The sequence below is a fragment of the Triplophysa rosa genome, linkage group LG20, assembly GCF_024868665.1.
Source record: "Triplophysa rosa linkage group LG20, Trosa_1v2, whole genome shotgun sequence".
NCBI classification, from domain to species: domain Eukaryota; kingdom Metazoa; phylum Chordata; class Actinopteri; order Cypriniformes; family Nemacheilidae; genus Triplophysa; species Triplophysa rosa.
In genome coordinates, this window is record NC_079909.1 from 18,879,506 (window position 1) to 18,904,773 (window position 25,268).

General features: G+C 37.1%; 1 protein-coding gene across 4 annotated transcripts in view; it reads right to left on the bottom strand.

The window, feature by feature from the left end:
* epha8 (eph receptor A8) overlaps window positions 1-22,188 on the bottom strand; it is a 100,963-nt gene extending 78,775 nt beyond the window's left edge. For all 4 annotated transcript variants that reach the window (XM_057361327.1, XM_057361326.1, XM_057361329.1 and 1 more), the window contains exons 1-2: window positions 21,966-22,188; window positions 3,839-3,903 (exon numbers count right to left, since the gene is read on the bottom strand). In XM_057361327.1, coding sequence (XP_057217310.1) covers window positions 3,839-3,903; window positions 21,966-22,053 — 153 coding nt within the window. In that variant the 5' untranslated portion in view covers window positions 22,054-22,188. The remainder of the gene's footprint in view (window positions 1-3,838; window positions 3,904-21,965) is intronic.
* Between the last annotated feature and the right edge of the window lie 3,080 nt (window positions 22,189-25,268).

A 25,268-nucleotide genomic window follows, 5' to 3' on the forward strand; every position in this document is an offset into this window, starting at 1 on the left:
TGAAATATAAAGCGTTTTTTGAAACTAGAAACATGAACATCCATTGTTAAACACCCAAAAAACATAATCAAAGCTTCAAAATCAGCAAAAGAATGGCTGCTTTAACAAAGGTCTTCTGAAGTTAATCGATGCGTTTGTTTAAGAGAAATGTCCATATTGACAGCGCTATTGACTTTGATGTCTAGCTTCCATTGTCCCTCGACTGCACGGGAACCCAAGGCTTGTTTTTCCAGCAAATGACGCAGGCGTGTCGTAAGTTCCGGTGACGAATGCGGCATTTTTCGTTTTGTTCCAATAGGATGCCGCCTCCTCTATGGGGGAGCTTTCGTCACCGTCATTTGCCGGCCAAAGGCATCGATTCGCTTCAGAAGACCTTTGATAAGACCACAGTGCCAAGTCGAGCAGTTCTTTGATCGATGGATGAACTTTTTGTAGCTTCAAAAAGTCGACGCCCATTCACTCCCATTCTACCGCTTGGAAATAAAATGATACGTGGTATTATAACTTCGACTGCATTATTCTTCAAGAGGAAAATCATATTCAATCAGGATATCTTGAGGGTGAGTTTTTTTATTTGCTGGTGAAATATCGCTTTAAGGAGATCTCATTTGTAATTTACAAATTATAATTGCATGTACGATTTAACTCTTAATTGAATCTGCAATCACTTTTATTTTGGCGAATATGAGTACATTTTGAAACATTGTGTAATTTTCTGAACATTATCTGAAATCATTTGGAACATCTGAAATTAGCGTATTTTATCTGAAGACGAATTGGAAGCAAAATCAAATTTATTTAATTAACTTTTATTGCTGTCTTGGAGAAACAATCGAGATATTAACAAAATCTCATTTATGGTTTTACTTTCCAATTTGTTTTTGTATTGAGAGCCTGCGTGAAGTTACATAAAGTACTGCTATTAGTGAAACATGGCCAAGTTTTTGCATCAAACAGAGCGTGTAAATGAGATGCATTTGTCGTGGCTCATTTCAGTTGGGAACGCCGCAGCAGACAGGTACACTAACTAATGCCGAGCTGTTAAAGTACGCGACTAATTTTATCTAGCTGTCAAGTAATAATTGGGGAGGAGGCACTTGCTGTGTCAGTGTGAATGCACGCTAACATAATCTATTTGTGGAAATTATCTTTACTGTTGAGAAAAGAAATAACCGCCTGCTTCCCACGAGACAACGTTTTTATAGCCGGGCTCCTGTGTTTTCGTAACTGAGTGGATGAGAATGTAAAAATGAGGTAAGGATCAAGTAAATAGCTTTATTATTCGCAAAGGGACTCATTTAAGAAACAATAATTAGAGGGTAAACGCTCATGCGGATGTATGTGCTGCTTTCACTGTGTAAAAGCTTGTTGACTCGCATTGAAAGTGTGCTTCAGTAAATCGTGTCACATTTTCACCTTTCAGGTTGTAGGTAAATGTGCTCCCTGTGAAGAGGGAAAGTAATTTTACACTGTACTGTGGTTTAAATCCGACTCTTATTTGTCCCAATAATTATCTTCAAACCTTTAAAACATATAATTGTAATTTATAAGTGGCAACATTTATGTTATGGTCAGGGGTTTGATCACACGGCTCAAAATATCCAATAGACAATCAAGAACAAGTTGACTGTGCATATCGCTGCTGTCCTTCTGAAACCTCGTATCTCCATATTTCGAGATTTTTATTTTTTGCAATAAATCATTATTATTAGTCACCCTTTATGTTTGTCACTGGGTTTTGCAAATAGCTAACCAATAGAAAGCATTAAAAAGTGCTTGTCAACTTTGACAACACAATATTTAATCATTTAAAAGGTACAGTGTTTTTTTCCATTTCCTGAAAAATAATGAAGTTGGACATGTGAGGATTCAGAAGGACAGATATGCAACTGTAGTTATACAAATGCATGAATATCAAATGCTTTGCACTGTTGTGTAGACCCAAGTTTTATAATTGCTAAACAAACACAATACAACAAGACGAAGGCGTTAGCTTACACAAAGAAAAAGAAATATTGAGTTAAAACATAAGAACACAGACTAACATTACATCATCTTATTTTATTTCTTCTGGAATTTAAATCCCTGCGGTTTTTACAACCAGAAGCTAAGAAATGCCTTGGAAATCTGATTGGTTCTTATTGTGAGTGATTGACAGCAACTGAAATGTTGACCTTTCCAAGATGGCGACGCGTGGACATGTCTGGAGCTGTTGAATGTGGCCTCTAATGTATGTATCTATGGAAGCAACTACATAGCAGCTGCATAGCAAAGAGCTAGGAACCACTGTGAACACCTTAGCAACAGCTTAGCAACACCCTGGCTTTGTGTCATCTTTTGCACCTGCATTAAGTAGAATCTATTAAATCTCTTTTAAAGACTCGCTCTCTTGGATTCGAGTCGTTTGCTTGTATTGTGTCACTGTTAAACACATGAACTGATAATGAAAGTATTGTTACATCAGTGACTGCGCTGTGTTGTCGGGTTTGGTAATTGTCACCTGGTGGGGAGGCGTTTTACTCTGAGGGACATCACCGCACCGTCAGCCTCTGACAGCCGCCCGCGCTAATTGTGACAGTTCAACGCTTAGATCACTTTGTGCGGCGCTAATTTAACACCCCATGCATTATTTTCCCCATTAGAATATGCAAATGCCCTTGACTTGAAAACAGACAACAGCCCCCAAACCGACATCGTCTTCCTTTTTCTCCAGTCTCGTTCGCCCTCGTCATGTCCTCCCTTCACCCACACATCTCTTTCTCTCGCTCTCTCTTGCTCTCTCTCTTTCTCTTTCAGGCTGAGAGTGGTTAAATCGTGTCACAGTGACAAGTGAGACAGAGCTTGGGATTAGAGAGTATGTGTATGCGTGCAAACAAAGCATATGGCGGCAATCACGGTTTGTTTAAGGCTATTTACACTTGGTCACTTCTTGCATTTTTACTGATAGAATAACTGTTGTTCGGCCAATATGGGAATTAGCCTTTTTGTGAGTTCACATTTGTGGCATTAAACTTGGCCAAGTGTGTTTATCATGTCCAGAGATAATCAGATTGATATTCCTCTTAAATTTTTCTTGGAATGCATTTACACTTCATGTAACTTTTGAATGAGTAAATGCACATGAAGTGTGTTTTTTATGGAGCCCTTTTAGGGACATGGTGATGGGAAAAATATGAGAGGGAAGAGAAAAATATTTGCGTTATCTAGCAAAACTTTTGCGTTCCCTTGCAAAACCTTTGCATTTTCTCGCAAAGATATTTGCATTATCTCGTAAAACATTTAAACGGCATGTTGTCCCGCTCCGTACATTAACAATGGAGCGGTAAACATTTCAGTGTTCGTCCGAACTCGCAAAATGTTTTGCGAGATAACAATATGTTTGCGAGAGAACGCAAAAGTTTTGCGAGATAACGCAAATATCTTTGCGAGGGAACGCAATGTATCTCGGGGAACGCAAACGTTTTGCGAGATAACGCAAAAGCTTTAAAAAATATTTTTCTCTTCCCTCTCATTTTTTCCCACCACCATGTCCCTAAACGGGCTCCGTAGTTTTTCAAGTGTAAATAGCCAAGAATTATTATTATTTCAAATTGGAAAAATGTGACCTTTCAATTTCAGAAGTTCAAACAGTATAAGCAAATAAAGCTTAAAAGTGCTGTGTGTAATTTCTGTGCGGTTTCCAAATTAAAGTCGGGTTGCAAGCACAATGTAAACCCTTTCAGCCGTGCCTATAATACGGCACAGTCTCAAGTGCACATAAGTGACACACATCAACTCTACAACACCTGAAAGTTGTATTAATATTAAACATTAATAAAGATACTAAGACCATTCTTACCCCATGTGACGGGTACGTGAGCCACCCCCAGTCTCCTGATACTTTGGTTGTGTCCAGGAGGTTCACTGTAAATGAAACATAAACGCACGTTACAGTAGTTTTCAAAATGAGCCTTTTGTGCTATAGTACAGTTAAAATGATAACAACTCATTGAATTAAAATGTATGATGCCAAGTGACGTAAAATGAGAATGCATAACCTGTTTTTTTCTAGATTCTAGCAATGTCTTATTTAAAAACTAATAGAGAAGTTCCATCATTCATAGACCTCTCACCTCAAAGGACATGATCTCCAACCCTCCCAAACCTGACATGTGATGCCATTATCATCAAGTGTTTGGAACAAAGATACACTGTCTTCCTAAGGCAAGTGCCAAAGCTATTACAGATCGTTTCCTAAATGTTTGGTTAATGGACCCCAAATGAGTTCCAACTACTTAACGGTTAGATCGATACAGCAGTTTAACCCAGAGTTCAACATTAACATCTATTGAATAAGAAATGCACAAGCTAAAATGTGAGCCATGTTAAAGAACAACATCATTTTTTCTAATTATAATCACAATAACCAATAAATATTTTTCACCATGTAATACAATTCATAACCTTACAGAGAGTTACATGCAGTACAGTCTACAGGACATTAAAGCTAATAAACTGTACGTAAAGAATTGTTATTTTATAACTGAAATATATATATATATATTTTTTGTAATATCAGTACTGTATTTTTATAATATCAATACAAAAAAACATTATAATATGTCTCTGCATATTAAGATGGTACAGTAGAAACTATTTTAACTTGAACTTTAAAAAATGAATTATTAAATATAAACAAAACATTGAATTGAATAAATTTAAAAAAATGTTTTTTGTGATATTGCTATTACTGTAAATAAAAAAAATGTAACTGTTAAAAATTCTGTGACCATTTACCCTCATGTCATTCAAAATCTTTTTATAGTCGTTGTCCTTCCATATCCTTGGATTTTTCTAATTTGCTGTTTTTCAGGAAATGGGAAAAATGATTAAGATGATTAGCACTTTTTACTACTTTCTATTGGTTAGATATTTTCAAAGCCCAGTGACAAACATATGACTAGTGATTTATGGCGAAAAATAAAAAACACAAAATATGGAGATACAAGGTTTCAGAAGGACAGCAGCAATTTGACTATATTTCTGTGGAATGCAACAACAACAAAAAAACGATTTTGTTTGGTTTCTTTTTAGGGGTTTTGTGTCCATACAATTGAAATCAATTGTGTTCAATGTTGTTTAGTTACCAACATCCCTGAAAATATCTTCTTTTGTGGTCTGGAGAATAAAGAAGGTCATACAGGTTTGACGAGAGTCAATAAATGATGAAAGAATCTTCATTTTTGACTGACCTATCACTTTAAATGTGGTAAAATCACTGTAATGGGGTTTGTGGTTTCATCCAGCGGGTCGTCCGCCTGACTTTACTGATGACCAGACACCTAGCCTGTTTTTAGTACAATTCAAGGTCACGGAGGAACAAGCCTTTTTTTTCCTGACTGCAGCTAAGGGCCATATCATGCTAAATTTCTCTCACGAATGCACACGGTAAACTGTGTCTTCCTGGACCAATCCATCTGGGAAACGGGAAGGGAGCTGCGTGTTTGGCCCTGAGCTGCTCGCGTGACACTTGATGTGGGAAGCTGTGACAGATGTGCTCATCTGTGCAGGAGGAGGAGCCGGTGAGAGACGTTCACCTGACCCAGTTTTACCCCCTAAATCCCAGAGACCTGCTTTACATGCAGCACACCCTATTAGTTGGAAATGGGTAAACAAAGAGTCACCTTCAATTTGAAAATATGCCAGATGCCTCATGGATGTGTGTCGCGTACCGCAGTAACGGATAACAGCGCACCAACTTCGACCTCCCACAAGTATCACACAAACACATCAAGCTTACTGTTACCTTCACATTCGACACTTTTACGATGCAATGATGGTTTTTCAGTGTTGGAAGGCCGTGGACATCTTCAACACTGCCCTCTGGGTCAGAGCTTTATTTTAGTGTGCAGTGTTGCGCAATGCCACACATGCAACCACAAAACATCTGCATGGGCCATTGCAGTTCTCATTGACAGACAGCAGGTATATTAAACTAATGCATTCTGTATTGGTACAGCAAATGTGGGTTACAATATTTAGATTAAAAGGTTTCTTTTAATTCAGAATGCAATGGTTGTTCACTGTAAAAAAATCAGTCCTCCCCAAGTCAAAATTTTCCATTGACTTGTTGCATCTAAACTGTTTAATTGGCTTAGTTAAAGGGTTAGTTCACACAAAAATGAAAATGATGTCATAGTTTACATACCCTCGAGTTGTTCCAAACCTGTATGAATGTCTTTGTTTGGTTGAACACAAAGAAAGATATCTGGCAGAATGTTAGCAACTGAGATTTCTGAGGCACCAGTGGCTTGTAGAAAAAAATATTATGTAATTGTTTTGCTCAGTTGAACAAGAATTTAGGAAAACACAGTTCTTGGGCACCTTTGACTACCATTTAAATAGTTTCTACTGTGGTAGTCAATGGTGCCCCAGAAATCCCAGTTGCTAACATGTTTCTAAATATATTTGTTTGTGTTTAACAGAACAAAGACATTTACACAGGTTTGGACGTGAGGTTGAGTAATTCATGACAGAATTTTCATTATTGAGTGAACTTTCCCTTTAAAGTTTTGTAAATTTCACAAACTGTTGCCAAAAATGATACGTAAGGTTTCAGAAATGTATCACTTGTGGCAACAGTTTGTGAATTGAAAAATGTAGAAAAATGTAAAAATGTTGAGCTCTGATATTTTTTACAGTGGATTCTTTGGCAAAGCATTTAGATAGCAATGCAGTGATTAAAGGTTCGATCCCTAGGAAAGACAAATTGATAAAAAAAAATGTATAGCTTAAATACATTGTAAGTCACTTTGGATAAAAGCGTCTGCCAAATGCATAAATGTGAAATAAAAACTTCAATAAGAACATGGGCTTAGAACTGAGATCCTCACTGTCATTTAAAGGGACAGTTCACCCAAAATGAAAATTCTGTCATCATTTACTCACCCTCTTGTCATTTCAAACCTTTATGACTTTCTTTCTTCCGCAGAACACAAAAGAAGATATTTTGAAGAATGTTGGTAACCGAACAGCTCCGGTACTCGTTGACTTGCATTAGTTTGTATCAATACAATAGAAGTGAATATCTACCACCGTTGTTTGGTTCACCAATCATTTTTGGATGAGCTTTCCCTTAAAATGGGAAATATGGTTTTGGTTTTACAGTCCTGATGTGCACGTGGAAAATTATGTGCACACTTTTTGAGTATCATTATTGCATGAGGCCCAGCTGAGCTCAGAGCAGATGTCTTCCTGTATTATCGCAGTAAAAATGGTGCAGCGCTCCTCATCTCATCTCTCCCTTCATTAACAGGTTGTCTGTAGGGTTTTGTTCCCTTCTTTTAAATGTCATCACTTTGGTTCAGTTTCTTCTGACTCGCGTCAAGATATTTTTTATTTCTCTCTCTCTCTCTCGCACATGTTGTAATCAGCGGTATTAGTGCGCTTGGTGATTGGACTCCTCATTTGGAAAGGCTGCGGCTGATTAGGGCACTGGGTCAGAAAGTAAGAACAGATGGCCTCTCTCTCGCTCTCTCTCTCTCTTTCTTTCGCTCTCCCTTTCTCTCTCTCACTTTGTTTCTTTGCCTCTCACTCTTTGGCTCCTTGGTCTCATCTAGCAAGTCAAAAAGGATGGTGAGTTTTAGCAGTTTGCCCCTGCTGGTAGATGCCACACCATTCTGACTACCATTCAAAGAAAAAACATTCCCATTTTCAAAATTAGATAAATCTGAAAATTTTAATTTCAGGATTCAATCAAATATTGGCTACTCTTTACACTGACTGAGACATTTTTTCCAATAAAATATATTTCACGTGAGACCACATGTTTTTGCACATGTGAAATTCATGTGGCTTTTCTGTAAGTGCAACCCTAACAGAAAACGTTTATTATTTATTGGACAAATTTATTTGGCCAAAAAGCAAACTAATGCATATCAGGGAATATGGGTTTTATTCAAATATATTTAAAAATTGCATAGAAAAACAAAAAGCTCACAGAAAATAAAGCGTATATTGTTTACAATTTTATCAGTTATTATCATTATTTGTTGATTCTCTCTCTTGACTCTGTAAACTTTGTGTTGTGTGTATTGTTCTGCCAAGCCTACTGAAATTCTTACCAAAGCCGAGCTTCAGTATACACTACAATCACAACCTTGCAATATGCATACAGACTCCTTAAAGTGACCAAATCACCCAAACCTAAAAATTCTGTCATCGTTTATTCACCCTCATGTCATTCCTGTATGTGACTCTTTCTTCTGTGGAAGTCTCAGTGGTTTCGTGTTCATACAATGGAAGTCAGTAGGGGGCAATGTTATTTGGTTACCAACATTTTTCATAATATCTTCTTTTGTGTTCTGCAAAATAAAGAAAGTCATACAGGTTTAAAATGACATGTTACTGAATATATTATTCAATTTAATTTAATTCAATTCAATTTTATTTATATAGAGCTTTTCACAATGTGGATTGTTCCAAAGCAGCTTTACAGGAGAAAAACAGAAAAAAAACAGAAAATGTAAAACACAGCACAGTGCATGGTGTTTATAGAACAAGCAAGATCATTCTAGTAAATAATATCTAATAATTTCTTATGAAAGAAATTCCATTTTGGGTGAACTATGCATTTTAATGATACATTCAAATAAACAGCAAAGACTTGGACATCACTTTTGGCCACATGAATCTGTCTCCATGCTACTGAAATTGACTGAAAGCACCTTTAAACACTGCTCTCAACTTCCTGTTTTTGCGAGCGAATCAGCCAATGACCTCGTAGCGCAGTCAATTTCACAAGCCCATGTTACAATTACACATGGAGATGCCTGTCGCCTGTCAACGGTGACGGATGGCTTTCCACAACGCAGGGATATCTTGAGGGAATTAGGTGTACACTTCAGCTGTTTCTTAAACAATTTTTAATCGTTCGCCCCCCCTCAGAAAATATCGTTTTTAAGAGTCTATCCATCAAAACAGAAAAGTCCCGACCTGTTGTGAAATAAGTCTCTTGTGTTCCTTCAGAAACCGAGATGTCCCTGAGGCAACATGTTTTCATATACCCTCCCAAAACTCTTCTCTGTTTTCAGTTTTTCTGCCTGTTCATGTGGAAGCATGTTTGAAACGTTTGGATTGATGGAGAGCTGCGGTGCTCCAGCCGCCCGGGTCACCGGCGGAGAGATTGCGGCGTCTGAAGCGCCACAGGGTGAACTCTTGGTGAATGGAGAAAGCGTACCGCCAACAGCCTCATTAGCACAATGCATTATGGGTACGAACTGTAAAGTTTTTCCTTTGGAGAGAGGAATACGTGCACCGTCCTAATGGGGATGGGAGCGTAATGTTTATCACCATTAGTTTGGAATGTATTTTTAATGAATAGATGTGTGAATAATGCAAGCTGGGGAGGAAACCGCAAGGGCACTAAATATACCTGTTTGTTTTTACTTCTGATTATGAACAGCACATTTTCAGATGCATGCTGGTACTTTTATTAGTGGTGCTTACAAGGCAAGTATTACTATTACTATCATTTGAGTTTCAACAAACCGTTAACTCCGAGTATTATAATACAGTGTATAACTGCTCCCACAATGTTTCTTCTATGGACATGAATGATACTTTAAGCTGTTGTTTTCTGAACTTTTGTCTGCAAAGAAATCTGCAACTTTTGTCTGGCTGATGATAAAAATGGGCCAGATTTGGGGAAAGTTTTGTAAATACCCTCATGAAAATGAACCATGGCTTAACTGTAGTAACCAGTTTTTGCTTTTGATTCATAGCAACCATACTAACCCCATAGTACCATAGTTTAATCATAGTATTTATAGTAAAACTATGGTAATACAAACAGTAATCCATCTGCCAAAAAACAAGGTTACTGCACTTTTCCTGTAATAAAACCATGGATAATTTTTCTAAGGGTAACCATAATACACCCTAGCAACCACCTTAGTGGTTGCTCGCTAGCAACCATGCTTAATGGCATCTTGGTTGCAAGTTTTTTTAAACGTGCTTTTCACATAAAGATAATGTACACTTTTCAGAAAATGTACAAATCTGGTCATTTCTTAGTTTTGGTCTTATAACGTCAAAATACAGAGTCTTCCAATCAATTCTTAAGTACGAGTTATTAAACGAATCCTTGGTCTGCAAAGTTAAATCTGTCTAAATTTAATGTCAAATCAGCATCTGTATCTTTTTTGTCAGTTCCAGATGGAACACTTGAGAACAGATGCAGTTTTTGGAAAGTACTGATGAGGGTTGTAAGACTTTTGATAGGCAGGACATCCATATGGCCTTAATTCTACACCCGACTCACTCTTTACTGATCACTCAAATCACTCGACTGTATCTTCAACCCACACGCACACACACACGCACACGCACACACACACACACACACTGAAAACTCAAACATAAAAAAACATAATTTAATTCCTTTCCAGAAAATGTCTCCTTTTATTCTTTCTTTCTTTCTTTCTTTCTGATAAAGAGTTCATATGATAACAAATTGATAAAAAATTATATGAAAGAAAATGCTTCATTTAATAAAAAATTAATCACATCAGCATTTTTACATGTAGCCTACGGTGCCAATTCCACTCCAGTGTTTGTTGAACTTCAGGAACAAACCCCAGGAGTGTCATAAAATCATGCAACAACAATGCGAAAGATGCATGAAAGCTGTCATGAAAAATCAGGTTCTGTAAAAAAGTGTTCTTTACAGTATACTATTCAAGGTCTAAAAACAATGCACATTTTTGTTATTTTGACCATGTTGTCCAGTTTTCATTTTGTGCAAATAAATGCAAATGAAATATTTTTATTTTGAAATTCGGAGAAATGTGAAATGAGTAATATTACTTCACAAAATGAAACAAAAATGTTAATTTTACATGTTAACACATACATAATAGTAAATTCAGAAAATGATGATCTGATTTTTTACAGATCTGTTTATCATGTTTAGTTCTGGTCCGATATTTTGCTATTCACCTCGATTTAAGAATTACATTTAAATGTTCTCAATTGATTGCTTGGCCGGTGTAGCAAAGCATATATATTTCATCTGGTGTGAAATGTGCTCTTCAGCCGGTTAAGTTGTCTGTATGTTTTCTCTCAGCATGATGTAACTGTTTAAGACAAATCTATTCCACATTCTTAAGCAGGAAGCCGATCTGTCATATTGTTTTTCCATTAAAACTAAATTGACTTCAGATTTCACACAGCGACTAAGTCCGTGCTTCTTTTATCATGCGGAAAAGCAGTCATCGGCCGTCTCGCTTTGAAACGACTCGTCCTTTCAACAACAAAGCTAGAACGTCTAAACACTCGATCTGCAGCAAGGAGCCTGTGCGTGAGCGAGCGAGCGAGCGTTTAAAACAACATTCATCATCTAAGCAAAGAAATCCTTGAGGATTCATCTCATGAAGGTCTATCCTCAAAGCTCTGGAGAGATCCTCTTCAGAAAACACACCGCGCTCGCAGGAATGGGTCATTAGATGGACACTGTTTGTCCGTGTTGAATATCAGTCTGCTTTTGCTTGAAGGACTACTTCAATGAACGGTAATGAATTGTTGATGCTGTATATAAATTCCCTGATGTACGTGACATTTTGTGTGTTCTCTCCACAGCTCGCACTTCAATTATTCCAGCAGAGGCAGTGCGGTTGTCTGATGGAGACGTTCTTGTCTGATGCTTAATGTTCTCGCCGGATTCAGGTAAACGGAGACCTGGAAGCCTCGTCTTTCTCTGGAGGATTCAGTGGGCACAAATGGTCACGCGGCGGCAAAGCCGGGGGTCCCTGGGGAGCGTTTTTCCACTTGTTTGTTGTAGGGATGTATAGATGTATAAAGTTATTTTGGGACTGGAGAAAGCGGAGGTAAACTGCTATGTGGAACATACAGCAGCACCACTGAAACTAGTTTTAGCAATAGTTCACCCAAAAAAGAAAATAATTCTGTCCCCGTCCTCATATTCACTCTTAAAAATAAAGGTGCTTGCTTCAAAATGCTTGTCAAAATGGTTCCACAAAGAACCTTTAACATCTGACATTCAGATTATAAAAAGGTAAGAAAGAGATGGTTCTTTAAAGAGCCTTCGACGAAATGCTTCTTTGTGGAACCAAAAATGGTTCTTCTGTGGCATCGCTGTGAAGAACCTTTTAAGCGCCTTTATTTTTAAGAGCATTGTTGAAAATCTGTATGCCGCTGTGGGACACAAAAGAAGATATTTTGAGAAATGTCTCAGTGGTTTTGTGTCAATGAGGGCCACACTGCAAAAAAGGACATTCTTACTAAGTGTTTTGTCTTGTTTTGTAGTACAAATATCTAAACATTTTTAAATCGAGATGCACTTTCTTGACAAGAAAAGTGACCTAAGTCTCTTTTCAAGGAGAAACATATAAGAATTAAGGAAGTTTATGGTAAAAACAAGCAAACAATAATAATCTGCCAATGGGGTGAGAAAAATAAACTTCAATTATTTACTTGAGAAAAATGAAAAAACTTGAACTAAATTCAAGTTTATTTTTTTCACCCCATTGGCAGATTTTTTTTGCTTGTTTTTACCCTAAATTTACATAATTCTTATATTTTTCTCCATAAAAAGAGACTAAATATCTTAGGTGACTTTTCTTGTCAAGTAATTGTATATTGATTTAAGATATTTTTACTAAAAACAAAACAAAAATGCTTAGTAAGAATGTCATTTTTTGCAGTGCAATGTTGTTTGGTTACCGACATTCTTCTAAATATCTTGGGATCTCTGATACACAATGTGCGTGTCTACGCATTTCAAAGATGGCATTAGTACAAAAAGAACATATTCACAATACTCGCTGTCAAATCATAAAGCGTCTATTTCATTTCATTCGATGTCACGTCCTCCCTGGTCACGTCTGTATTAAACGACAAACATAAGCTTGCGTTCATATTCAACAGATGTCAGACAGAATCATTTGAGTAAATCAGTTAATCCTTGGAAGTAACGTATGATTTCTCATATAGCTTTATGTCAGGGTAAGACGGTGCTGCGCTAGTCTTCTGAGATGAACGGCGACAAGTCTTTCGTTGACAGTTAGATACATTTTAATCCATATAAATGGTTTTAGTGTTGGCCTGTCATTCAGCAGAACCGCTGAGGTGGATCTATACACTCCGATAGTGTTTAATGGAAAGAGGTCCGGTACAATAGAATAGATACTAAATGATTGCGAGGCGCGGGTGACAATGACAGCCGTTCCCGTGGAATGACGGGACATGCAAGCGATGCATTTCAGAGCCTCGCTTATGACGTTATGACACTGTGCTCTTATTACTTTCCCTCAATAAAAAAAAATATGCAACACAAATGCATTAAATAAACAATGCCACAGCTCGGAAAAGGAGATTATTTCTTTCATCACCGCAGTGGTTTGAAGTCTCAGGCCGCTGTGTTGATATAAACAGAGTTTTCGCATGTAATTATTTAATGTACTTGGGCCGGTGCTCAGACCTCTATTAGAGCAGGCGTCGCATAATTCCTTCAATAATGCTTTAAAGCGCGTTTTACGCTGACGCAACGGCCTGAAAGAGATATTAAATAAATATTTTGCCTCCGAATGAGCTTCCATTCCTCCGCCGCTCTTCTTCAAATAAGCTTTATTAATTTCTACCTTTCCGAGCATCTGCGCCTGCTTAAATGAGGAATTCCTTCGTCTTTTTTTAATGTGATGTGCGCATTGGGTTTGCTGTGAAGACCCTGCTGTAGACTACCACCACTTTCAACCCATCACTAAATTGGGTTAAACCTTTGATTCATGTGCAGATTACGGGGTGTAAAATACATCATTTCTCCATGGAAAGCAAAGGGGAAATCCATCAGCGAGGACCCGCATGGCTTTGTGGTTTACTGTATCACGTTTCTGTGACGCATGGGCAGATGGGAATACGGGAGCAATTTTTGTTTCAAAGACGTCCGAATTTTTTTGAGTCGAGGGCAGGTTCTTTCTGTAACTTAGACAGTTCACAAAAGACAAACTATAATATGTAACAATACAATTATATTTTGCATACCACTGTGCCAAAGTAAACGCATTTCCAGATTTTTTTTTTTTGCATTGCAAAAATGATGCTTTTTCATAAATGATCATTTGTAAGATGTGTTTAATAGTCATGAAAATAATGTTGCAAGGCAAGAAAAACGGACATTAAAGAGTATGCAAAACACATCTTTTGAAAGTAAAGTAAAATATGACATGCACAGGCTTCCTGAGTCTTACCCAAAAATGAAAATTTTGTCATATTTTGCTCACCCTCCAGTTGTTACAAACCTGTCAAAATATCTTTGTTTACAGGTTTGTTTGCTATGGGAGTCAATGGTGACCCAAAACGGCTTAGTTATAAACTTTCATTAAAATATCTGCATTTGTTTTCAGAATTGTTTACAGGTTTGTAACAACTGTAGGGCGAGCAAATGACGACAAAAATGTAATTTTTGGGTGAACTATTTCTTTAAATAGTGACTTTCACTTCAAAATAATTTCTCGACCTAATCCTGCTATGTCGATCCCGATCATTCGAAACCGGTTTGAGTTCTGGTTTCACGAACGGTCTCTGCGGTGAGTCTCCTGCGGCAGTGGAGTTCTGCTGCGCTCTCCATCATGCAGGGATGCCGAGGTGCATCTGGCCGGCGTGACAGAAATAGCCCCATGGCTGGAGCTGTAGATTGTCACAGCCATAAAGTTCAACACGGACATTCTTTAATGTGCGCTGTGGGGCCACTTCATTTTGGAATATGCCGGAATGTCATCTATCGTCCTCCGTCCTCTCTCTATCTCTCTCTTTGGCCTTTCTGTCGTGCTGAAATGCAGCATCAAGTAGCTCTTTCTTCATACTGTCATGCAGCGGGTCTTCACCTCTTGGCTGTTTTACAGCTGCCAGAGAGAAAATTATACGGACTGACTGATCGTTTTGTTATGATGTCGAGAACAGCAATGGAGAATGCATTTAACAAGACACATTTAATGTAATGTACATAGTTTCTGTCCTTTTAAGATACAAACTAGCTCTGCCAAAGTGATAGTTCACCCAAAAATGTCTCTATTCACCCTGGTGTAGTTCAAAACCTGTATATGACTCTTTCTTCCGTGGAACACAACAGAAGATATGTTAAGAAATGTTGCGGTGGACCATACAGTGGAAGTCAATGGGGTTCAGTGTTGTTTGGTCACCAGCGTTCTTCAAAATATCTTCTTTTGTGTTCTGCAGAAGAAAGAAACTCACACAGGTTTGGAATGACATGAGAGAGTAAATGATGAAAACATATTCATATGTCAGTGAACTACTCCATTGAAGATACCAAAATTTGGCCTAATTCTACAGCAACAAGTCATGTACAAAGATATTGACAAAGATATTCTTACTGTTTAAGCTCATTAAAATCTTAACCTATGCACTATTACTTATAGCTATTCTTTTGGCCACAATATTAATGGTTAGTTTGGGTAACAACTAAGGTCAAACCGAGCACAAGTGTTTGCTGAAGTGTGCTTCTCTATATGTTTGGCCTTCTGAACCTCTGACTATCAGCAAACGGAAGTACCAAACCGCCTGTATTGATTCAGAATCCCCTGTTCCTCCAAGTGCACTGCTGCAAACATGGATACTGCTCTGTAAACACAGGTCGAGGTGAAAGAACACTGCGTTTTACTGATAACAACCAAGTTACACTACCAGTCAAATGTATGGACACACTTGACTGAATGCTACGCTTAAATAAATATGAATACGGATTAATTTTTTAATGAATTATTTGAACTGGATCGCAAAGGAAATGCAAACAAAATTGCCAAGCATATTGAAACTTTTTTAATACTGTTATTAAAATGAAGTTGGTTGAGAGAATGTATAAAATGTACAAAGCTGTATTCTACAGCCGCCGAAAAAATGAAGAGACCATTCCATTTTCATTTAATCAGCATTTCTAGATGTGTTGTGGTCAGTTCAGTCCAGTGTCTGTTGAATTTAAACAAAATCAAACCTCAGGAGAGACAAAGTCATCCAACAGCAATGTGAACGACTGACAGCATGACAAGACGCACGAAAACGAATAAAAATCAAGGTTATCACATCAGAAAATTATTTTAAACCTTTTTCTAAATGCATGTACAAATATAACTGTTGTATTGTTTAAAAGTGAATATGAACTTGTTTTCTTAGTTTGAGGTCTTAAAAAATACAGAGCATCTTTTCTGTTATTTTCACCTGTTTCTCTAGTTTTCATTTTCTGCAAATAAATGCAAATAGAAACAATATTTGAAATTTGGGAGAAATATTATTAGTACTTCACGGACTGAATCAAAAATAATCATTTAACCTAAACACATAAATAGTACATTCAGAAAAACTGAAAATAATTTAAAATGGTCTCTTCATTTTTTCTGTGGCTGTCTGTATGCAAATGGTGGCTACTTTGAAGAACATAATTCCCATACTTACATTTGTGTTATTATTTTCAACACAATCTCATGGCAATTCTACAATTGTACAAGTGGCTAGCTCATATGAATATGTATGTTTAGATACAATCTGCGTTTTTTTTTTTGAGCAAAATAAAACTTAATGTCAATAAAATCATTGGTTTCAGTATTTATTAGACATATTAGAAATGAAAATTTGAGCACTGTATCTCTAAATCTATCATCTCCAAAGCTATCATCCATCCATATCTGTATTTAATTGTTTACAACGATAAACACACATCACCTATTTTTGTATTTTGTTTTTAAAATAGAATAGATGATTCAACTTTAGCCCGAATTCCACAGATGGGGTCACAAATATTTCATACATTTATATTTTTGTTATATTTGAATGACTTTACAATTGATTGTGAAATAAAGTTACAATTATAATGAGAGGGTGTGTGCAAACTTTTGGCTGGTAGTGCATTTTATCTGCATTTTAAAGGTGCCGATGTGAACTCGATCACCATCTCACCTTCTCTTTTCATATGCAACATTGCACAGTTCACTTATCACAGGTACAGCAGTACTGCTGCAGAGACACCAGGATGTTCTGAAATCTCAGCAACTTTCTTTTTCAAAGATCTTCTGGGAACTGAACCCCACAACCTTTTGGGTTGTAACCCAGATCCTTAACCGCTACCTCCTCCCTCGAAGGTTCTGGTGCCTCGTGCCTCACATTCACAAACTGCCACTCATCAAAGTTACAAACGCACCACAATCAATATTAAATTCCCCAGACGATAAGAGCCGCATGCAGCTTTTGGCTGTTCTCCACAGCGCGGATGCACAATAAACTATTCTACCGTAAGAAATCGTAATGCACTTTCACCATACGTGACACATACTGCATTTCTATGATTTTATCAACAAAATCATTCCTAAGACTCATGAACCAGAGATAAACAGATACGTCCCGCAGACAGAAGGTGGTAAAAGTCTGGGAAATTGTTTGTGACCTGCTGAAACCGTGCATGAACTCTGACACGCTGGGCTTCCGATAACAGAGCAGGACTACCGTCTCTTTCCTCCGCCTCCCACGTGCACGGCGTTAAAAAGAGATTTGACAGTCCTGTTTTGGGAATCATTGTTTTTTTTCCCCGGGGAAGATAAGAATTAGATTTTTTTTAATACCATCACACTTCAAGAGTTACTCATATTTTTCTCTTATTTTAGAAGCATTGCTGTTTTGGTGTAACCTGCCACTACATGCAGAAATGTGTCAGGGTTTGATGCATCTTGTGCTGTAAAAGATTAAAAGTGGAGTTGAGTGTGCAAGGATAATGGAAAGTCTGTGATTTCTATTATGGCACTTTAAGAGGGTTTAACTTTGCATTAGACATAATTTTATTATTGTTAAAAATGATCAAACAAATATACGAAATATACGTTTAATCACTTCAAACCCACATTTGGTTCTTTTGAGTCGCAACTTAATTTAAGCGAAATTCGTAACCCCGCCAAAAAGATGGTAAACAACCATAAAAAATATGAAAGAAATATTCATCTTTTATTTCAACACTTCTGAAACACATCTTGACATAAATGTAAAGTGGCATAAGAAAAGAAGAAACACACAGTAAGAGCTTTCAATCTGTGATGCATGTTTGCAAATTCAGATTTCTCACAAAGTTCATTGTTAAATGATTTTGTGCCACAAATCATCATTTCATAAAACCACATTAATATTAAAAAGGTGCCAGTCGTGTAGTTCGCAAGTTAAAATCAGCCCGCCAGCAAAACTTCATTTAAGAGAATGCAATGAAAGTTTGTGAAAGCATATGAGCGAAATGAAACGTGTTTGTATAGGCTCTTCTACAGATCCACTGATAAGAATTCTAATAGTGCTTTGGATTAAGAGGCAATCTAGAAAATTACACAGTGAAGTAGATGAAAATGGACTTTAAATCTATAAAAGGAAAGAAATGGGTATATTTCTAGCTGAATAATGTGTATTCTGCCTTTGTGGTATTTGTCGCAGTCAAAAGCAAGTCAGATGAGAAATTAATTTGGTGTCTTGAAACGAAGAAAAAGACAGTATATTTAAATGAAACAAAAGAAAAAGTATAGATCGCATACTCTAAACAGTATTTGTACATGATTCAAACAAAAATCTGAGAATGATTTTCTATAATTCTTTCATTTGTGGTGTCTGTGCACACAAAGCATTTCTGAACGGATGCCTGATGACAAAACAAAAGATGTGTTAAGATTATTATTATCCTCTCCCTGATCTCATAATCACTCTCTTTAGGTCTCATTCGGTCTGATGGGTTCTTTAAAATGCTTTTTAATCAAGATTAAAATAAAGGCACGTTGATCTTCATTGTTTCTGGCAACATGATTCATCCTTTACGTAAGAAAGCTGCAGAGAGACATCACGGCAAACCCTGCTTAACATCACACTTGCACAAAAGCTGTTTTTAGGGCAGACAAAAAGCGCTTTTCGACGGTGATTTTCTAAAACACTTTCATGCAGGTTAATGGAACAATTCAGCAAAACACCAAACGCGCGAACGGATTAAAGAACATGGAGTTATTTTGGATTTCAAACATGCATTTACTGGTCTCGCCGAGCGACAGCTCCAATGTTTCTTGTTTTCCTTTGTCCTCGCGAGCCAAATTTCTGCCAAGATGTTTTCGAATGTGCCGGGTGTTAAATTGAAGGTGAATTTGAAAGGTTTATTTTTCTTACATAGTAAATATTCTCTTGTTTACCTCTTGTCTGGCCAACATGCTTGTCTGTGGGGTTTTTTAGAGCGTCTCTCCCCCCCTCACCTCGGCGGTCTTTACGCTGTATTGAACAGTTTGTGACAGAGAGCGGAGAGGCAGAAATTACACGCGAGCCGTGTGTTCACTTAGTGTGTGTGAGCGCAACATCCGTGTCAGGCTGCACGCAAACCCTCTCAGATGCACTGAGATGAAAACATGGCATGGCTGAAGAGTGCCTGCAGAAGGTCAAGAGGTCAAGACTATTTTCTGATCCTCATAGTAAACATACATGATATGACAACACAACTGCCATTTTATTAGTACCAGGGTTTGCAAATAGTGTCAGCTCTTCCCCCGTGAAAAAATACTAGAGTATACTTCAATATTTACTATAGTAAACGGTATTAATGATCCTTAACTACCATAGAAATATTAAGGTAATATTAAGTTTGACCTGGTATAGTATTTACTAAAGTTTATTAAGTTACTTTAGTTTATACTAAAGGATACTGTACATTTTCAAAGTGTATTAATTACTATAACATACTACAATTTACCACATTTTACTATAGTAAATACTACAGTATTTTTTCATGTGGGATTGGGGGTCCATGAAAATAATGTAGGGGGTTCATGGACTGATATGTAAGGGATAATGTACAGGCAGCCGGTTGTTATCGCAGAAATAAGCCCCGACAGTGTGATCAGGACGCGAAGCGGAGGGTCTTGGATCACACTGAAGGGGCTTATTTCGCGATAACCGCCGGCTGCTTGTACATTATTCCGCTTATTACACGGCTGCTTGCCACATGAGAAAAAAAACTGGACATAAAATGTGAATTTGAAATATTTTATTAGCTCATTTTTACCGAATGCAGACCTTCTGCGAGGAAAACCCGTTTAGTTTCGGTTTTAAAGTAAGAAAGACGTTCAAACTTCACGAACAGGCAAATTGGTTTAATCATTCGTAAATATAATGTCATATATGTTATTAATAGACATATTTATAATTCATTTTTGTGTAATATTAAACTGCCCCTCTCAAAATGATTTGCAGCATCCGGGTTACAGGGTTATCCGGGTTACAACCCTTGGAATGTCGCGACTGGCCAATCAGAATCAAGCATTCAAATGAGCCGTGTAATAAGTAAGCATATCATATGTACATAAAAATGTTTCATATATTGTATTAAATGTATTTCTAAATTGGTAAATATGTTCTATAGTTAAAAAAATACATAATTTAAAATTATACATTTTTTCTAAATATAGTAATTAGTTCTACACCTTTTTGATAGAAGCCAATTTTATCAACGTGAGCTCATTGTCATTCATATAAAACGTGTGATTGGTGCACACATATGGTTTTGTACGCTAGACACTGAAACATATGTACTGACAGCATCCAAACACTTTGAGGTGAAAACAGCTTTAGACTACAAATCCTAAGAGGTTCACAGAATATCAAATTCAAAGGTTTTATTTGTGTCTATTTTTAATAAAGGAGATTAATTATAAAAATGTGCAATGCGATTAAATGAAGATGCTCTCAATATGTTGATAATGTATGTTTTACTCTCTCTAACCATGCTGTACATGGGATACATTGGAATACAAATGAGATCACTCTTCCACAGATACATATGCAGATTCCACATTTCATATTCAGATTTTTTGTAAAAAGTAATGTTTTAACATACTGTACCATCAAAACAAATGTTTTAACTTGTAAAAACCATCAAATGAGTGTGAATTGAAGCTATTATCCCAGGACAGATAATTACAGAAGTAGATAAATAGAGGAAAATTATAAAACTTTGTCAGTATCAGTTGATATATCATATATTAGCACTTGATAAAGTTATTAATGCAAGTTTTTAAATACAGTATAAAGTATTCATTTTTATTTTTTATTTTTATATTAACAAGTGTGGTCGTGTCGCTGGGTCAGGAGAAGCAGACCAGCACTTGCTTTACACACAACACAAGCGATGACTTCATTCTGAAAATAATAAAACCTTTCAGAACTATCAATACAGAACATTATGAATACTGCAAACCTAAAAACACAGCATTGCAGGGTACTTGTTTCTGGTCTGTTATATGTACGGCAGATGTATATCAGAAACAATACACATGCAAGGCTACGAAAAGACAATCATCTAGTGCTAAAACCAGGGTTTTTTTAGCACTACCAGACCCCAGGACCCCAACACATAGCCAAACCAGGGACCCCCAATATCAAAACATTCGATTTTATTACGAAGAAAACTTAACGTTACTACATTCTATATGACATCACATTATAGCTCTTACGAGTGTTCATGCAAATGCATATTTTAAAAAAGGAAGAAAATTCTATACATGATATTTTCTCCCTCGTAGGGTACCATCACGGACCCCAAAGGCTCCGCAGCCCCTGGTTGAAATCCCCGGGTTTAAATCGACTAAACTTATTATAACACGGCCACATTGTGCTTTTTGCCAATGTAATGCACATAGATTCACTAAATGACTACTGTACAAAACTGATGCACAAATAAAACTGAAGTGCAACATCTCCCATAAGTTCCAGTCGCCCCGAAGGCACTTTGACACACACACTCACTCACTCCCCAAGCAAGTTTTCTCATTCCTACTCTTCATTTCACAGTGTTCCAGATTCGACACACATTTTGAAGTCTAATCGTATTGCCCTTTGGAGTGTCAACTCTATGCAAGACAGCAAAGCTTCCCATCATCGTTCTGAGGCACATGCACGCTTACCTTCATTGCTGGTTGTTCCTCTGGAGCCCAGGACCTGTATCGATATAGTCCACACTAAGAGGGGCAGCAGCCCCGGGTCTGATGCCATCGTGCAAATGTGGACCCGGCGCAGGAGGAGAATCTCTCTCTCTCCCTCTGTCTCACTCCCTCTCCCTCGCTCGCTCCCTCTCTCGCGCTCTCTGCCAGTGTAGAATCGGAGCTGTGGTCTCTATCAGGAACTGCTTTCAAAACTGCCTGCCTGCACTCGGGCACATGTAACACCACCAGGCGCAGCGTGGGGGCGTGGTCAGCACTGCCTGTCAGAGAGAGCAGCCAATCAGGAGGCAGGATTTGGAATATGCACGACGCTGGTTTTGCATGCACTACACCTCTCGTCTCGGACACATTCCTATGCATGTATTTATGGGAATGACTTGAAAAATAGTGTTTTGATATTTACATTTGTATAGAATTTTTGTTTTAAAAATCAATTAAGTGAATTGTTTGTTTTATTAAGTTTTATTAAAGGAACAGTTGACCCAAAAATAAAAAAATATTTTTTGTCATTATTTGTTGATCCTGATGTTGTTCCAAATCCATATGACTTTATTCTTTCTATGTAACATAGAAGCAGGTGTTTGGCAGAATGCCATTGACTGACAGCCTCCATTTACTTTCGCCGCATCTTTATTTCATACGATGAAAGTAAATTCCATAAGCGCTGTGGCTCTAAATGCAATGCTCAACAATATTGTATCACCAAATGATAATATTGTACAATTCTAGCTTTTTACAAGAATTCTTTCAATCATCCAAACAGAACATTGTGCATTAGACATGTTTATCAAATAACCCTCCGTCCTCATTCTAGCGAATAAAACAAGAAACGCGTTCAATGTGAGATCAGTGTGTTATTATTTATGAACAAAAGGGCACCTCGGTTGCCGTCTTCTGATGGATTTTCTAAATAAAAGCTTCAGGCAGAGATAAAATGATGTTTGCATATCGGGTTGTAGTCCATCTCTGCTGAGAGTGTTTCTCGTGGCGATATCTGATTCAGTTACATCTCCCTAAACTTGAATCAGTGTTTGCGTTTCTGACATTGATTCAACTTAATCCATACGAAATCTCCATCGCTCACGGCAGGTTATTCTCATCCGCTGGTGAGACAATAATGACAAATTTTCATTTTTTGGTGAACTGTGTCTTTATCTTCTGCAATATAAAATATATACTGTATACTCTTAAAGGAAACAGTCGTTCTCTGTATGGTTCAATAAAAATCCTTTAACATCCACAAAACCTTTCTGATGCACATGAGGTTCTTTGTAGTGGAGAATGATTAAGATATGGTTCCTTTAAGAACCGTTGACTAAAATGGTCACTGCAAAGACCCTTTATACAACCTTTATTTTTGAGGTGTAGAATTCTTATGCACTCCCAAGTTTTGCAGGTAAATGTATATATCTCACATTACATTAGCTATTTACTATAGCTTCAAATACTGTAGTTAGTAATAGTAATTTATCAATTTTATAATATGTGTCATGTTTGGATCTGTGGGACCTTTTTTACATGTTTACTGAAAATGTCATTGTTTTTTCAACCTCAAACATTTATATTTATTCATCATAAATATGTCTGTTTTCACCAAAATCATACCATGGTTGCTTCCAGAAGAATTTAATGGATTTAGTTTGTAATTCGTTACGTGGATTTACGAAATACATTCATGTGTTTGGAGGAAGCGTGGCTTTGGACGGCGAATCGCATAGAGGGTGGGATTATAATTTCAGTGCTAGCAGGCTAGTTAGCACCATTCCAAATCAACCACCCAACCTTTACCACAAATACAAACAATGTATGCTGTCCACATTCACTCAAAAAAATGCTGGGTTATTTTTATGTGTTGGGTCAAAAAGGGACAAACCCAACGGATGGGTTGTAAATGAACCAATGCCGAGTTGTTTTAATGCACTGTTAGATCAAATATAAACCATTATCTGTGTTAATTTAACCTAACGGTTGGGTTTGGCCTTTTTTGACCGAATGCTGGGTTGAAAATTACCCAACATTTTTTAGTGTAGAGTGTATTTTTACATCAATTTTAATGTGAATAATGCTGTGGATCCATTGGACGTGTGAACGTTAAAAAAAAATGCTGGGTCAAAAAGGGACCAACCCAGCTGTGGGGTTGAAAAATTAACCAATGCTGGGTTGTTTTAATATATTTTTGGTTCAAATATAAACTATAAATATATATATCAAATATATATATATAATTCTGGGCTAATTTAACTCGATGTCTGTGTTTGTCCCTTTTTGACCCAACGCATTTTCTTCAAGGGGAATCGACTAATTTAAAAATTATTAAGTGTTGTCAGAATGTTGGGTACACTGTAAAATACTGTAATTTTACAGAATTTTCCTGTTTTTTTACAGATTTTCCACATAAAATCTATTTGTATTTTGTAATGTATTTTGTGGAATTTTACTGTTTGTTTTTACAGATTTTTATGTATTTCTTTAAATATGTTCAAAAACTATAAAATTACATAAAAAGACAACACATTTACAAGAAAAATGGAGAAAACAATGTAATATATATCCTTATATCCTATAATTTTACAGGGGAAAAAATATTTTACAGTATATTACTGTTTTTCCAGTTTTTTACACATTATTACTGTTTTTTTATAAATCAACTTATGCCGAGTTGTTTTAACCCATTGTGGGCACATCTAGACAATTTCTGGGTTCATTTAACTCAACGGTCAGAAAATTACCCGGCCAGAGTGTAGTATCTTGGCTCTGCTGTAGAGAGATGCTGGTCTTCTATCATCTCAGTGTTGCAGCTGGACACGAGAATCTGATAGAAAAGACAAGAGGAAGGAGAGAAGAGAGATAGCGAAGAGGATTCAGAGCCAAAGCGACGTTGCATCTCGCCTGCCAATGTGTTTCCTGCGCTGTCTGAGAATACAGGGGAGATGTTGTGCTGGGTCACAGCTATCACTGTTCACCCCTCCGTCCAACAACATGTCTACGTGCAAGAGGTACAAGACGTTTGGATGAGTGTCTGTTTAGGAATTCACATCAGATAAGATGCTGTTTTAATGCTGCTCTATTGCAAGCATTATTATTGCTGTTATGTTATATTGCTACGCTTTTTTCCCGGATTGGTAAATGTGTTAATCCTCAGTGTTTTATAACCGCTCTGATCATGAATGAGCTTCTTTAGCTTTATGGTTATTATTCCTCAGAAGCACCGCAGAGCAGCCCGACATCTCCCGTCTAATGTGAATGAAATCTCAACATAGACACTGT